Source organism: Cucurbita moschata, unplaced genomic scaffold, assembly GCF_002738365.1.
Source record: "Cucurbita moschata cultivar Rifu unplaced genomic scaffold, Cmos_1.0 Cmo_Scf00016, whole genome shotgun sequence".
Classification (NCBI taxonomy): Eukaryota; Viridiplantae; Streptophyta; class Magnoliopsida; order Cucurbitales; family Cucurbitaceae; genus Cucurbita; species Cucurbita moschata.
Genome location: NW_019268532.1, coordinates 835,752 through 852,660, shown reverse-complemented (window position 1 = coordinate 852,660; position 16,909 = coordinate 835,752). Strand labels below are relative to the sequence as shown.

Sequence of the window (16,909 nt, the reverse complement as noted above, 5' to 3'; positions counted from 1 at the left end):
GCTCGGTGTCTGGCTTTTATATCATTTGTAACAACTCAAACCCACTGCTGGTAGATATTGCTGCTTCGGCTCGTTACGTATCGTCGTCATCCTCACAGTTTCTTAAAACACGTCTAATAGGGAGAGGTTTTCACGGTCTTATAAGGAATGTTTCGTTCCCCTCTCCAGTCGGTGTGAGATCTTATAATCCACCCTCTTAGGGCCCAGCGTCTACTAAAGAGAGGTTTTCACGTCCTTTTAAGTAATTGTTCTTTTCTACAACCAATGTAGGATCTTGCAACCCATCTAGGGACCCAACGTCCTCGCTGACATGTTGCTCGGTGTTTGACTCTTATATTATTTGTAATAACTCAAGTCCACCCTAGTCGATATTGTCCGCTTTAGCTCATTACGTATCGTTGTCATCCTCACAGTTTTTTAAAATGTGTCTAATAGGTAGAGGTTTCCACGCTCTTATAAGAAATGTTTCGTTCTCTTCTCCAACCAACGTGGGAACTCACAATCCACTCCCCTTAGGGCCTAGCTCTACTAACGAGAGGTTTCCACACCCTTTTTAAGTAACGTTCCGTTCTTCTCTCCAACCAACGTGGAATCTCACAATCCACCTAGGTGCCCAGCGTCCTCGCTGATACACCACAATGTCTAGCTCTAATACCATCCATTTGTAACAGCTCAAACCCAACACTAGTAGATACTGTCCACTTCAGCCCGTTGCGTATCACTATAACCCTCCTGATTTTTTTAAACAGGTCTATTAAAGAAAGGTTTCTAGACCCTTATAACAAATATTTCGTTCCTCTCTCCAACCAACGTGGGATCTCACAATCCACTTATGTGCCCAGCGTCCTCACTAACACACCACCATGTCTAGCTCTAATACCATCCATTTGTAATAGCTCAAACCCAAGACTAGTAGATACAGTCCAGTTTAGTCTGTTACGTATCATTATAAGCCTTACGGTTATTTTAAACGGGTCTACTAAAATAAGGTTTCTAGACCCTTATAACGAAGGTCGTTACTCTCTTCAACCGACGTAGGATCTCGCAAAAGTTGAATAGACGGGTGGAAGGAGGAAGGAACACAAGAAGCTTCAACAACTCCCATTGCATTATCAACCTTGTCCTTAAACGCCAAATATAGGGTACCCAACCCTACACTTTCCCTCAAAAAGCTCCACTTTAAACTGTAGCTACCTCTCTTCTCTTGCTCATGAATCAGAGCTCTAGGAACTTGGATCCCCCACCTCCCCCACCCCTTTCTTGCTTCATATCCAAACAACCCACTACAAGACGACACTTCTCTCTCTACATTTTAGACCGAGAAAATGCCGGTTTCTGGTTTTCTTTCCCTTACCCACATCTAATGAAACCACTTTTGATCGATGAGAGAGAAAACCCCGGTTTTGGTTTGTGGGAGAGCCCTGCAATTGTAGGGTCTTTGTCCCTCTCTCTGATGGTTATGGGTTGGATTCGATTGGATTGGGGTCTCGTGATCCACTCATGTCCTTATTTGACTCTAATTCTTAATCAAGTTTTCTTTCTAATTTTGTGCTTATTTTTGTTTCATTCTTTAAATAGGCTTCCCTTCTAACTAATCTAGGGTGTTTTTGGTAATTCAACCAACCACTAAGTTACTCCGAGCATCGTTAGCTTACTCTTTGCAAGACACGTGGAATCTCGTGTGAATCTGTGATGTCCCACATTGGTTGGAGAGGAGAACAAATCACTTTTTATAAGAGTGTGGAAACCTTCCTCTAACAGACGCATTTTAAAGCCTTGAGGGGAAGCTCGAAAGGAAAAGCCCAAAGAGGACAATATCTGTTGGCGGTGGATCTGGGCCATTACAAATGGTATCAGAGCCAGTCACCGGACGATGTGTCGGCCTTCTCGCTGTTTCCCGAAGGGGGGTAGACACAAATAACCTTTATAAGGGTGTGGAAACTGTGCCGGCCTTCTCGCTATCCCCCGAAGGGGGATAGACACAATCACCCTTTACAAGGGTGTGGAAACTTTCTCCTAACAGGCGTGTTTTAAAGCCTTGAGGAAGCCCAAAGAAGACAATACCAATTAATCCAGTTGAGCTGAGTTGGGTTTATTATTTAAAAAATTTATAAACCGAACCATTAGGTTGAATTCAAAAGATATTTCATCCGAACCCAACTCGACCCATAAACACACCTAATTATCCGTTAGTTAGCCATAATTAGGGTGTTAATTACAATTAGGATATTAATGATTAATTAAGAAAAGATAATAGTAGGGTAGATGCATTAGATTTAGGCATTGTAAATTGTAGCTAGAGTCATCTCTTGTCTCCCTTTCCCTCTTCACATGTGATCACTCAACTCAATCACTTCTTGTCTCATTATTTTTCTTTTTTTTAAAAAAAAAAAAAAACTATTTTTGAAACGGTGTAATATTGTTTATTAAGATTAATTTACTCGTGTCGAGTCAGATAGGACCCGACCCAACTGAATAGGTTTGTGAAATTTAATTGGGTCTGATCGTAGCTTCGAGTTTAAGCGTCGTATCGTGACAAGGTTAGAAAGGAAAGGGACTGCAAATCTCCTGCCAACTTTTTGCCACTTGTTTGAAGGAAGTGCAATTTGATTATGAAGTGGACTCGATCGAAATGAGAAAATTAAGTATATTATTGAATTATAATTTTTCGAATCGGTTCGTTCGGATCAGGGATATAATTGGAATTTATCTTAAAATAATTTAATATTTATATGGGGCATTTAAGATGATTTAATTTATAAAATATCGTTTATTTAAATTTCTAAAAGTTAATTTCTTTTATTAATCAATTAAACGACATAAATTATTAAATTAGAAATAAATAAATAAATGTGGCATTTTTTATTAATTATTTAAAACAGAAAAATTAGTCGGAAGCAGTCGAGCCTTCAACAGAAGCCACGTGTCCCAACAAGAACTCCATGTCACTTTCTATATCCGAGTTATTAGTTTCTTTTTGTGTTCTTTTTCTTTTTCACGACAAAATTATTATTTTATTTCTAATTTAATTTAATTAATTTACCTATTCCATTATTATTAAATGATTAAAATGGTTTTTTTTACTCTTTTTATAAAATAAAATAAAATATTTAAAATTCATAATTAATTATTTCGATGACGAAACGTAATGAAGTAAGAGCTAGAAAGTAAGGGTTTGCCTCTCCCGAGTTAAATAATAGCACCAACATAGGTATGGCCATACTTTTCTTCGACCTTTCTGATAAAAAGTTAATATCTAAGCTTAAAATGACACTACCGTATGCTATAGCATGTGAATATTAGATTCCTTTAGGTCAAGCTTTTGGTACTTTCTTGCCGTAACCATGTCTTATTCCGAGAGTACATTACTGTTACTATGACTTTTTACTTACGCTTTACAAAAAATACTTTTGATCGTTGATCTAATTTATGAACGCAATAATTCAGTTTACAAATTCTGAAAGTTTGAGTATATGCTGTTAAATTCAGATGTAAAAATGGTTGCTGACCCTGTTCGATTTATGTAAAAATGGTTTCGTTAGCAGATACTGTCATTTTTTAGCTTTTCCTTTCGGGTTTCCTTTCAAAGTTTTTAAAACACGTCTACTAGGGAGAAGTTTCCACATTCTTATAAGAAACGTTTCGTTACTCTCTCCAACCAATATGGGATCTCACAATCTAACCCCTTGTGGGTCAACGTTCTCGCTGGCATACCGCCTAGTCCTAGTTCCCCTCTCCAACCAATGTGGGATCTCACAGTCCATCCCTCCTTAGGGGTCAGCGTCCTCATTAGCACACCGTCCCGGTCCTGGCTCTAATACAATTTATAATCGTCCAAGCCCACTACTGGCAAATATTGTATACTTCTGCTCGATACGTATTGTTGTCGGGCTTACGATTTTAAAATGGTCTTAAAAACCTTGACGGAAAGTTTGAAAGGAAAAGTCCAAAGAAGACAATATCTATCAGCGGTAGGCTTGGACCGTTATAATAAAACTTATTTTGTCCATCTCGAGTTGGTTTATAAATTAAAAAATTTTATAATAAAAGTTTTTTTTTTTTTTTTTTTTTTTTTTTTTTTTTTTGTCACTTTCACCCACGTAGGGTAAAAGTGTCAATATCTTGGCTTTAAAAGATTCTTTACCCTTTTCCTCCCTTTCCTTGTTGAACCCTTCTCACAAGAACGGAAGAACGGTTGGATGAAAAATCCACGTTGGCTAATTTAAAAAACGATCATGGGTTTATAATTAACGAATACTCTCTTCATTGGTACGAGACATTTTTGGAAGCTGAAATCAAAGCCACGAGAGTTTATGCTCAAAGTGGACAATATCATGTCATTGTGGAGAGTCGTGTTCATCTAACATGAACATTTTCAAAATGAAAATGACAGAGCCACACGCCGGCAATTTCCGGCGAGCACTGCACAAGAAAATGTTCGGTTTGAAAAGGACTGGTTTATAAAATTCGTAAAGTTGGGGGGCTAATGGGTAATTTTGTTATTTATTTTTTAAATTAATTTTATGAAATTAAGTGAGTGAAAATATAGGATTTAAAATGAAATAAATGATTACGAAAGGTACAATAATTAATGTTGGGCATAAGAATGTGCATTGTTTTTTGTTTGCATGTTAGGCGTTAATAAATTATATTATATTTTCCTATTTCTGGTACATTAAGCACGTGAATTAGAAAGAGAAAAAAAACAATATAAATTCAGGACCTAATTATATAATTATATACTTTAATTAAAATTCCAAGTAGGGCCCAAATATCTAAATACGACAAAAGATTTAATTATCCATTGTCCCTTGTGTTTGGGTATTTATGTTATTCCATTTTTTCTTTTTAATTTAAATTAAAATTTAATTTTGTATTGAAAATATAATGATTTTACCACTTTTTATTAAAGAATAATATAATAAAATTAAAGATATTAAAAAATAAACCTTTCTTAAAATAAAAAATTTGTAAATTTTAAATTTATAAACCTATTAAATGTTTTAAATTTGGAGGGCGAATTCACTTATATTCAAAATATATATATAGTATCTTGTACATGAACCGGTGGCTCACTTTTTCTAAGTAATGGGGAAGAGGATCGAAACAAGCCACTGAAAGACTCTACTGAGATAAAGATGGGCTGTCAAGAACATAGAGGAGGTAGAATGGGCAGTGGTCAGATCTAGTATGGATCGTACGTGGACGGTAGTTGGAGTTGGCGGCTCTCTTAGGGTTCCCTCATCTGGGATCCTTGGGGAAGAGGAGGATCAAGTTGGCCCTTGCGAACAACTTGATGCACTATCTCCCTTCAACCCTTTGAGCGAAATGCGGCAAAAGGAAGGAAAATCCATGGACCGACCCCATCATCTCCACCCCGTAGGAACTACGAGATCACTCCAAGGACGCCTTCGATATCCAGGGGTCGCGGACCGACCATAGAACCCCGTATATATATAATTTTGATATATATTTTTTTAAAATTAAAATTTTGATCCATAAATTAAAATTTCTCTTAAATATTTTAAAATTTTGATGGCCAATTTTACTTTACATATTTGAAATTCTGAAAAAAAAATTTAATTTATTGGTTTTTAAATTAAAATTTATGTCTATAATCTATTAAACACTCGCTTATTAAATATTTGATAGATAATTTAATTCACATATTTAAATTTGTAAGAGAAAAATATTATTTTAAAATTTGTGCTTATTAATCTATTAAACAAAAATAATTAATTAAATATTTTAAAAATTGGAGGGACAAAAATAAATTAGCTTTAAATAAATATTAAAAGACACGTCCATTTATCGTAAAGAGATATAATTATTGTGATGATTTTTTTTTTTTTTGACATAATTAAAGAATTAGGCCTTTTCACTTGTGCCTATATATATAAACTCTATCCGCTGCAATTTCTATGCCGTCCAGGTACTTTAGAAAAACCGCCATTAGAGAGGAAGAGAGAAAGCTTGAGGCTGAGAGAGAGATGGAGCTCGATGAACACGGCTTCTTAGAGGAGTTGATGGCTCTACGAAGAGAAGCAAATTGGGACGCCATTCCAACTGAAATCACCGATCTCAATGCTTGGGCGTTCGATTACTGTTTTGATCAGAACATTTCTAATGTCAACCCAAATTCTTCATCGGAACCTCTATCGACTCAGAACCTGGATGAATTTTATCATCCTTTGGCAAACGAGTTCTCAGTTCCAGAAATGGCCGATTCCGCCTACGCCGCCATGGAAGTAGCCGCGCCTCTGCCATTTCAAGCAGAGCGTCCGAATGTGGAGGGAGAAGAAGAGGAAGAGGAATTAGGTTTTCTCGCAAACGAGATTCAGAACATGGAGGCGGTTCATGTTCAATCGGCTTGCAAAGCGGAGCCGAATCAGTCTCCAGAACTCCCCGTTTTCAACATTGGAACATGCGCTCTCGAACGGAAGAACGGACCGAAGAAATTACAAGGCCAACCGTCGAAGAATCTGATGGCTGAAAGAAGGAGAAGGAAGCGCTTGAACGATCGCCTCTCAATGCTCAGATCCATCGTTCCTAAGATCAGCAAGGTAAAAATCAAACATCATCTCTACGAATCTCAATTCCAGAAACGCTCGTAATTAATCTCTGAATCGAAACCGAAATTAATCTCTACGAATCGAAACCGAAATTCCAGAGATTAATTTTGTTGCCATTAAAACTCGAAATCAATCTCGGAGACTTGAATCGAAACCGATTTCTGGTATTTGAACAGATGGACCGAACTGCGATTCTAGCAGATGCAATAGATTACATGAAAGAATTGCTGGAGAAGATCGGAAATCTGCAAAGAGAAATGGATCGAACAAATCAAACGACTAGGAATTCATTCCACGACACAAAACCGAGCGAATTCGTAGTGAGAAATTCACCAAAAGTAACACTACTTTTTTTTGGCTTTGATTTTAAAAAAAACACTCGATTCATTATTGCTGCTGTGAAACTGATTTGGAAAATCGTTGGCGTGCAGTTTGAGGTGGAAAGCAGAAACGGAAACACGAGGATCGAGATTTACTGTGCGGCGAAGCCAGGATTACTGTTATCGACGGTGAATACGATCGAAGCATTGGGGCTTGAGATTCAACACTGTGTAATCAGCTGCTTCAATGACTTCGCATTGCAAGCCACTTGTTCGCAGGTAATTGCTTCTTCATTCCTTTTTCCCCCATCTTCGGCTAACTGTTCATCATTTCTTGTCAATTTTCAGTTTAGTCCTCCATTTTTCCATTAATTTCCCCTCAGGTCCTTTCAAAAGTATATGATCAAATTAATTAAATGGTCAGTTTATTAATATATACGAACTTGCATTTCTAGATAAATTAATTTATTCATGTAAATAATAGAATTCGAATAATATGTTTATTTGTTTGAATATTTTATATAATTTATTATATATTTTTTCCTTTTTTATTATTGGTTGACTAAATTTGTAAATTTAGTGCCTATAATTTGTAATTATTATAATAATTTTAATTTTTCTAAAATGGATTTAATTTGTTTAATAATTAATTTTGACTTGAAAATAGGAACTGAAGCCTGAAGAATTGAAGGAAGCTTTATTTAGAAATGCAGGCTATGGAGGAAGCTGCTTGTAGAAATTATTTATTTTATTTCTTTTTTTTCTGCTAAAAAAATTATGTTAATGTTCCTAATTAGAAATTAATTAGTAAGCAAATCTCTGTAATTTCGTGAGGTTTGCAATTTTCTCATCCCAACCCCTATTTCTTAATTTTAATTCAAGTGGGATGATTAATTAATTTTTCTAATTTTTCAGTTTTCTGCCTATTTTCATCTAAAATTAATTATTTTTAACGTTTTAATTATTCAAAAGGGTTTTTTTTTTTTTTTTTTTTTACTTTTTAATTATGTGGTTACATAATTTGTCGCATAAAGAAACAATAATGGAATCTAATGATAGATAATTAACCTAATTTAATTTTTATCCTTTTTTAAAAAATATGAATTTAATCGCATTAATAAAAACAAATATTAGCTCCAAAAATTAAGAAATTACAATTTTAAATTTAGAATTTGAAACAAATAAATATTATATAATGAAATAAATTTTGCCTAAAGAAGATTTCCGGCCTTGAAAAGCCCATTAATAAAGTGGGCTTATCCACGCCGAAAGCCCAAATATGATAAACTTTGCAGTCACCGGTTGGTTCTGTCCAAGGCGATTGAATCGTTGGTCAAACCAGCTGACAAAAAGTTATGACAAACTTTGATATTATTTTTATGATCGACGAGTAACTGTAACTGCTCAAGCCCATTGCTAGCATATATTGGCCGCTTTGGCTCGTTACGTATTTTCGTCAACCCCACGTTGCTTTGGCTCGTTATCAGAAGTGCTTTTCTCCCCTACAAATGTGGGTTGTTACAGTAAACCTCTAAAAGATGTTAAAAATTATACAATAATTTTTAAAATGAAAAATAATTAAGATTGAAAAATGGGAAAATTTTAATGAGATTTGGGAAAAGGAGAGAAAAATAAGTTTTATTTTAATAAACACTCGTGAAAGAACATAGTCATTAAAAAAGAAGCACCCAAAATAAAAATAAAAATAAAATGATTTAAATTATAAAAACAAAGTCAATAAATAAATAAATAAAGTTCATAGTTGAGAAAGAAGAGTATAATGATTATCATCATTATCAAACCATCTTTTTCATTAAAAAAAATGCATGAAATTTATAAATATTAGTTTTGGAAAGTCATTAATACATTATTTTAGAAATACTTTCCATTTTTAATAGTATGTCAAAAATAAATAAAAAAATAAATAAAATTTTAAAAAGTTACATTTTAACTGTTTTAAAAAGTTAAAAAAATATTAAGTAATACTATATTTTAAAAATACATAATTTTTGAAAAAAAAATAGCACTAATACAATTTATTTTTTATGTTACTTTGTGAGTATTTTGAAGTATGTTATTAATGATTATTTTAAAATTAATAGCTTTATATAAATTGAAATTGATAATTAATTTTGTATTTTAAATTAAGTCCGTACATACTATTTTCACAAATAAATTTATTTGTTTTATCATATCTTTTTTACGTTATAAAATATAAAAATTAAAAAAAAAATCAAAATAAAGAGTCGAAGTAGTTTTATTCGCAGAAGAATCAGAGGCGTTGCAGTGAGAGATCAGAAATGGAGAATCGTACGAAAACGCGCCGAGATTTCGGATTCTGTTTCTTCAACTTTTCATCTAACACACAACAAATTAAACGCCTCCGAAGACGAAGAAGATGAAACCAATACGAAAGCAATCCGGTAAGATTCCGATTCCGATTTCGATTTCGATTCCGATTCCGATTCCGATTCCTTAGGGTTTCTTGCGTGGATTCGGTCGTGATCCGATCATGAAGGCGCATAGGTTGCGCTGATGCTTTCCGGAATGGGATCAGATAGGTGGCCGCGCACGCGAAGAGAGGGGGGAGGGGTTTGCGTGCATGCGCACAAAGTGTTTGTCGTTTGGTCTGAGAGAAAAGGAAGGCGAAATGAGCGGAGAAGGTACGGTGGTGGTGATGGATGGGATGTCATGCCAGATTGCAGCGCGCGCGCGCGCACACGCAGGTATAACTTATCTCTTCGGCTTTGTCTTCCATTTTTTTTTTTTGTTGCATATAATCGAGTTCGATATTAAATTGCTATTACCGATTCAAGTTCATCGCTGGTAGATATTCTGCGTTTTAATTTGTTACTTGTTGTTCTCATCGTTTTAAAACGTGTCTGTTAATGAGAGGTTTTCACACCTTGAATGTTTCGTTCCCGACCGATATGAGAACTCACAATTCACCCAAGCCCAATGTCCTCGCTTGCACACGTCTTGGTGCGGGTATTGTAATACCCAAAATTCAATATTATATGTTTTGATCCATTATATATTATCACCATTCTCACGAATTTTAAAATATGTCTGCTAGTGAGAGGTTTCAACATAAGAAATGTTTCGATCCCTAATCCATCCCCTGAGACCCAACATCTTTGTTGGCACACTGCTCAACGGTTGATTTTGATACTATTCAGAGATATTATCCACTTTGGTCCTGTTAAATATTGTCATCAATGCACTGTTTTAAAACGTGTTTGCTGTATAGAGGTTTTCACGTAAGGGAATGTTCTGATTCACTCTTTAACTGATGTGTAATCTCACAATACATCCCCCGGGACCTAGCATCCTCATTGACACATTGCTCGATGCCATGCTCTAGTACCATTTGTAACAGCTCAATTTACTGATAGTAGATATTGTCCACTTTGATCCGTTACGCATTGTCATCAGCTTTAAAATGTGTTTGCTGTAAAGAGGTTCTCACGTAAGGGAATGTTTTGATCACTCTTCAACCAATGTGTAATTTCACAATCTCATCCCCTAGGGCTAGCATCCTTATTGACACATTGCTCGATGCCTAGCTCTAGTACCATTTGTAACAACTCAATTTACTGTTAGCAGATATTATCCGCTTTGATCCGTTACACATTGTCATCAGACTCACAGTTTTAAAACGTGTCTACTAGAGAGAAGTTTCCACGTAAGGGAATGTTTCAATCCGCTCTTCAACCAATGTGTAATCCCACAATACATCCCCTAGGGCCTAGCATCCTCATTGACACATTACTCGATGCCTGACTCTAGTATCATTTGTAACAGTTTAAGTTTATCGTTAGCAGATATTGTCCGCTTTGATCCGTTACGTATTGTCATCAGCCTCACAGTTTTAAAATGCGTCTATTAGAGAGAGATTTCCACATAAAAAAATAATTTGTTCCCCTCCCCAAACGATGTGACATCTCACATTCTTACGATGGCCCGTCGATTTTCTTTTTATGATCGAGATAAATATATTTTTATTTTTCCGCGCATACAATATTTATAAAAAATGACAGTCACAAGTCATTCAAATATTTTTCTTTTAATAATTTATTTTATCGATATATTAAAAAAACAAGGAATTTCCAACAAAGAACAAATATAGATAAGATAAGTATTCCTCTTCCACAAGCAAAAATAATATTAAATAAAAAAACAAATTCCGCACGTGGCCTTGCACGTGCTCCGACAAAAGGGTCGTATTCCATACAATAATTCCACTAATCAAACCATTTTTGGACTTCAAAATGGCCAACAATATGGTCCCATCCCATCCCCATCCAAACCCATATGGAACTCAAATTAAAATTTCAATTTGGTTTTGGGTGTCTCGTATATTTTGGTAATTTGCTAGGAATATAATTTCTTTTTAATTCTATTTAAATAAAAAATATATATATCTTCCCGAACTATTCCAAGAGATTATATTAAAAATAATATACATCTAACTTAAAAGATGCCCACAAGGTGGAACATGACGGGCCTCCTATTTCAATCGTCATCTCCACAAAATTTATCATTTTGTGGGGATGGGCAGGACGGAGATGGAGACGAAAAATATAATTCTCGACCCATCCCTATTTAGCTAGTAGAAAAAATATATCCATACTATGTTTTTCATTACACGTATAGACGAAGATTCTCCACCCTATAGATTAGCAAGCGCGTTTTAAAGCCTTGAGAGGAGGCCTGAAAGGAAATGTCCAAAGAGAACAATATCTGCTAGCGATGGGTTTGGGTGGTTAGAAATGGTATTAGAGCCAGACACCAGGGGATGTGTCAACGAGGAGGGTGTTCCTTGAAGTGGATAGACACGAGGTGGGGTGTGCAAGTAAAGAGTTGAGCCTCGAAGGGGGATGGATTTGGTGGGGATCCCACATCGATTGGAGAAAGGAACGAGTGCTAGCGAGAAAGGTAGGCTGTGAAGGGGGATGAATTGTGATATCCCGCATTGATTGGAGAGGAGAACGAAACATTATTTATAAGGGTGTGGACAATACCTGCTAGCGGTGGGTTTGAGTGTTACGAATAAAATTAATATAATAAGATATTTTAATATTATTGTGTATTAAAAATAGAGAGGAGTAAAATGAAATAAGAGAGAAAGTTAGGGGCTAAAGTGAGAATTAATTAAATAAGAAAAGCTGGAATTGGGGCGAAATTTGAGGGGATAATGATAAAGATTAAAAATGATGGGGGCATGAATTGCAAAGTTTAGGCGTTTGAAAAAAGGAGCAAAGCGTGCAGAGACAGTCTCAGTGGCAGTTAATGATCCTCCATTAAATACTCAACCTTCCCCCACTTCTTTGCATCCGCGCGTGCTCCTCACTCTCCTCAACATTTTCATTATATTCTGATTTAAAACGTATATTAATACTAAAAAATTAAAAACACGTTTAATAATATTTTATAATTATTTTAATTAATTTAAGGAAAATAATTAATGGAGCGCGTGGAAGAGTGGGAGAGTCGTAGTCGCGTTGCGAAGCCGGCAGAGTGAAACTAAAAGCCGCTTTCTTGTCCCCCAAATGCATCATATTGCTTTTCCTTTGCTCCTCCGCTGTTCCCTCTCCTCTCATTTTCCTCCCTAACCAAAAATTACCAATATACCCTTCCTCTCCATTTATTTTTATAATTATGTTTAAATTATTTAATAAATTTCATACTAATGTCGGCATTCTATTGGCGTGGAAGTGGTTTATATTTTCAGTAATTAAAAAAAAAAACAATTTTATAATTTCCTATTAAGAGCCTGTTTTTTTCGGCAAGGTATGAAGTGAATTTCCATTTATACCCTTGAAGGGGAACAGGTGGGCCCATATCATGCAATGTGCATGTCAACTTGAAATTGGTGGAATCCTCGGAGAGGGGTATTTCGGGTATTATCCAAATTTAATCCATGAAAGATGCTCTTTTATGTTCCCTTGGGGATTAAAAGTATAGGTTTATTCTAATTTTATTTGAATAAATAAATAAATATTTATTTATTTAATGTCATAAGTGGGGTTGGTTGGTTGAATTTTTAACACCTTTGAGCTTAGCCAAAATGCTTGTTTTCTTTCTCCTAATCATCACACGCTCCTTTTCTCTCTCTAGAACGAGCCTAAACTTAGGCTCGAGAGATAGCTGTCCAAAATCAGAGAAGTGAGTCGCCAAAAGGTGAGTCTTCGAGATAACTACATCTATAATTTCCACTTTTGCCCTTTCATCGAAAATTTTCTCCCTATTAATTCAGTCAAAGTCTCCATATGACCCTCTGAACCGATCATGAAAGTCTCCCTCATCTGGCTGTTCTTGTCGACACACGTCCCATTTTTAGGATTTGACATCTGATGGGCTCGGTATTTTCATACGTCCCTTGCGACATGGTTTGGTTTTAAAAGTGAATACTATTCTCACAAACCAACACGAGACATTATAGCATGTTTGGAGGGGTGTGATACGGAGATTTGGTAGTTAGTGATTGGTTGATTGATTGATTTACAGTGAAATGACAATTTTACCACTGTGGGCAAGATTGGTATTGTCCATTTGTTTGGCATCTTGTACAGTAGGTTTTGATGTGCCCATAATGCCCCTTTTGTCTTTCCCTAAACAGCGCTAACACGATCCACATAACACGGCGCCGTTTCCCGCACATCTCTCATTTCATATTTAATTTCAAAAGCGCAACCCCTAACCTAAGCTAACTCATTAATATTCAATTTCATAATTAATTTTATTTTAAAATTTAAATATTTTATTTATAGAAGGAAAGGTACAAAAAGTACTGGAAATAATTAAAATATATAATTAAATAAATTAAAAAAAGGTATAAAATTCCACCCCACTAATTAGGGATTCGATACTAATATCTATGCCGTATAAAAAAAAAGAGAATTATGTTATATTTATGCTGTGGATACGACGTCGTTTAGCTGCGAATATATTGATCCAAACGCACCGTATTGTCTGTGTACGGGCAAGGAAAAATGAACGGCTTTGGATTAAAAATGTCGGAGAATCTGAGCCGTTGGAAGTTGCTTCCCTGAAAATTCTTTAAAAATGGGGGAAGAATATAATAATGTTTAATTAAAAGGACGAAAAGAAAATAAAGAAAAAGGAGAATGATTTTATTTGTAATTTTTAATTTGTAATTTGATGGAGAAGTCCGAGAGAGTGTAAAATTTGTGTGTGTGTTTTTAAAAGTAGTTTTTAATGCATTGAGTTTCACATCGGACACCAAAAGGCTTTTGTTGCTTTGCGCCAAATGGAGGGTCCTTAGTTTCTCTCTCTTTCTCTCTCTAACCTTTAGCTTCTCTCCTGCTACTGCTGTTCAGAATCAACGACTTCAATCGCTACTGTTTTTTCTGTTTAACCTCCTGATCTGCAGATTTATTCAGGTATAGACGTTTAATTTTACGGTTTCTTCTTGATTTTTTCATTGTCTGAGGTTTTCTCAGGCTGATTCTGCTTTGTTTGTGGTTTATTAGCGGATTTTCTTTTCCTTCTTGGCTTTTTTGTTGTGTTTGTGTTAGTTTTGATGATTATATGTTAGTGTTCTTCTTCTTCTTGCTGTTTCTATGTTCTTTGAGCTTAGACTGTGTATGAATCTCTTATTTTCTGAGCCAGAAAATTGGAGGTGGCGGAGGAGGAGGTTATTTGGTTGATGAACTTATCGATTTTTGTTTTGCTGTGTTGTTTTGACTAATGTGCTGCTTGCTAGACTGAATCTCCTTCTACTTACTTTTTTCCTCTCATTTTATCTGAAGAATTTTAGAATTTAAGATCTGCGACGTCTGTCGATTGTTTTTCAACGTGCTGAACAGTCACCAATAAACGAATATCTATATACTTTTTTTAATCTTTTGATTGCTGTTGGCTCTATTTATACCTGTGATTTTAATGCACTGATTCTGGCGACTGCACACATGGTCCATTTTTGTCTTCCGGTTCGTAGATTTATTGATTTTAGCTTTGATGCTTTTTCTTTTTGCGTGGCTGTTTGCAGCGGATCCAAAATTATTTACTGTTACGAAAATAATTTAGGTTGACTGTTCCTAGTTTGATTTGTGTCCCAAATGTTGCTATATGTGAAATTACGTTATGTTTCAGTCTACTGAACGTTGTCCTCTGTAGCTTGTTCTTTTCTAGCTATCTTGAAAACGTTTCTGTTTCTTAATGAACTTCTCACTATGCTTCAAAGTAGTTGGTGATCTCGTAGCTACGCAAGATGGTTCGAGTTTCTCATAGTCTAGTAATCTGGTTGAATGACAAAGTAGAAAGAACAGGAAAATCCATACAATCTGTGTTTGTATTGGAAATTGAAATATTCGTAGTGTTCTGTTTTCTACAGGTTTTAAGATCGTGAGCTTTGTCATTCTGGAATTTTGATGTCTCCACCACCACATGATGTTGGGGAGGGGGAGGAATGTCGCAGCAATGTCACTCTGCTGGCTTCCTCAAACACTATGGAGAGTGTCAGTCAAAACAATTTGGGATTTGAAGAGCGTAATTACATGGGATTATCTGATTCTTCTTCAGAGGAGAGCTGTATGACTGCCACAAAGTCTGATGAGAACAAACCTTTGCTGAATCTTAAGGCTACTGAATTGAGGCTAGGCCTTCCTGGATCTGAATCCCCTGAGAGAGATTCAGAAATCAGTTTGCGTAACTCGTCTCAACTAGATGAGAAACCGCTATTTCCTTTGCACCCATCAAATGATGGTCTCTATCCTTCACCACATAAGGCTGTTGTCTCCGGCAACAAAAGAGGGTTTTCAGATGCTATGAACGAATTCTCTGAGGTGAAATTGAGTCTTTTTATCTTTTAAAATTTTGGTGAAACACTTGCAGCAGTGCAGTATTTAATGTCTGGTCCTTGAGTCTTAATTCTAAAGGCAATCGAATCTGGTGCAGGGAAAATATCACTCTAACCTAGGTTTGAAACCTGGTTCTTTGCTGGAGAACCTTGGAAGTCAAATGGGAAAAGTGAAAGAGGCATCTACGCAAAAGGTTGTACAGGAGAGGCCTCAAGAAAATAGTGAAACCAGGCCATCTCAAAATGAGACTGCAAATAACAATACCAGCGCACCTGTTTCCAAGTAAGTTAGAGAGAGGAAGAACACAGGTACTACTTTTCCCTCAACTTGGCGAAATGGTATCTTATCTGCTTCATTTGCAGGGCACAGGTTGTGGGTTGGCCACCCATAAGATCTTTCAGGAAGAACACATTGGCTACAACTTCAAAGAACAATGATGAAGTTGATGGGAAGGCAATGCCTGGTGCACTCTTTATCAAAGTCAGCATGGATGGTGCTCCTTATTTGAGGAAGGTAGATCTGAGGAATTACTCTGCATACCAGGAGCTGTCTTCTGCCCTTGAGAAAATGTTCAGCTGTTTTACCATAGGTGAGCTATTTGAACTTTTCTATTTGATTGAAAAATCTGTCATGTGATGAAAATAATGTTGTTAAATTTACAACTGATCTTTTAAGATTTCCTGTCTAGTTTGCATGGATCTAGTTACTGTTGTTTCAGTATTGAGCAGGTCAATATGGAGCTCATGGAGCTCTGGGCGTGGAGAAAATGAGTGAGAGCAAGCTGAAAGATCTTCTTCATGGCTCAGAATATGTTCTAACATACGAAGATAAAGATGCTGACTGGATGCTCGTTGGTGATGTCCCCTGGGAGTAAGTTATACAGTTCAAAACTGTTGGTTTCTTTTTTTGTTACATGTTCTGATGTGTAATCATGACCTTTATTTCTTTAGAATGCATATAGCACGTGAAGTAGTCAAGAAATCTCTCTGAATTGTATTGCTTGTATTGCTTGGTTTTTGTTTTTTTGTTCTTTTTGTTTTTTGCTGTTTTGTGGGGTATATGTCTGAAGAGAAACGATAGAATTTTTAGAGGGGTGGAGAGATTTTGGAGGATGATAATGTTTGAAGAGGTTGCTAGGTTTAATACTTCTTATGAGCGTTCATCCGTCCTTTTTTTTTTTTTTTTTTTTGTA

The 16,909-nt window shown here is 35.8% G+C and overlaps 2 protein-coding genes and 1 long non-coding RNA gene across 6 annotated transcripts in view; all 3 read left to right on the top strand.

The window, feature by feature from the left end:
* Positions 1 to 5,906: 5,906 nt before the first annotated feature.
* Positions 5,907 to 7,799, top strand: LOC111453960 (transcription factor bHLH93-like). 2 transcript variants are annotated; one of them, XM_023095198.1, is made up of 4 exons: positions 5,907 to 6,563; positions 6,749 to 6,892; positions 7,004 to 7,171; positions 7,560 to 7,799. In XM_023095198.1, the coding sequence occupies exons 1-4, from the start codon at positions 5,922 to 5,924 to the stop codon at positions 7,626 to 7,628; spliced, it is 1,023 nt and encodes a 340-aa protein (XP_022950966.1). In that variant the 5' UTR covers positions 5,907 to 5,921; the 3' UTR covers positions 7,629 to 7,799. The 2 variants fall into 2 exon arrangements, with proteins under 2 accessions (XP_022950966.1, XP_022950965.1); XM_023095197.1 differs by having other exon boundaries at positions 6,749 to 6,910.
* A 1,325-nt stretch (positions 7,800 to 9,124) lies between these two features.
* Positions 9,125 to 10,308, top strand: LOC111454462. Its single transcript, XR_002712426.1, has 2 exons — positions 9,125 to 9,315; positions 9,411 to 10,308. It is a non-coding gene; the product is annotated as an uncharacterized LOC111454462 (long non-coding RNA).
* A 3,803-nt stretch (positions 10,309 to 14,111) lies between these two features.
* Positions 14,112 to 16,909, top strand: part of LOC111454199 (auxin-responsive protein IAA9-like) — a 4,328-nt gene continuing 1,530 nt past the window's right edge. Inside the window, exons 1-5 of one of the 3 annotated variants that reach the window (XM_023095568.1) lie at positions 14,112 to 14,298; positions 15,252 to 15,702; positions 15,815 to 15,999; positions 16,080 to 16,306; positions 16,446 to 16,587. In XM_023095568.1, the coding sequence (XP_022951336.1) occupies positions 15,289 to 15,702; positions 15,815 to 15,999; positions 16,080 to 16,306; positions 16,446 to 16,587 (968 nt within the window). In that variant the 5' untranslated portion in view covers positions 14,112 to 14,298; positions 15,252 to 15,288. Of the gene's footprint in view, positions 14,299 to 15,014; positions 15,132 to 15,234; positions 15,703 to 15,814; positions 16,000 to 16,079; positions 16,307 to 16,445; positions 16,588 to 16,909 lie in introns of those variants that run through there. The other 2 variants (XM_023095569.1, XM_023095570.1) reach the window with 2 other exon arrangements.

Coding starts and splice junctions, on each gene's coding strand:
- LOC111453960 (XM_023095197.1), top strand. CDS start 5,922: ATGCCGTCCAGGTACTTTAGAAAAACCGCCATTAGAGAGGAAGAGAGA. Junction 6,564..6,748: donor TCGTTCCTAAGATCAGCAAG/GTAAAAATCAAA, acceptor GTATTTGAACAG/ATGGACCGAACTGCGATTCT. Junction 7,172..7,559: donor TGCAAGCCACTTGTTCGCAG/GTAATTGCTTCT, acceptor ACTTGAAAATAG/GAACTGAAGCCTGAAGAATT.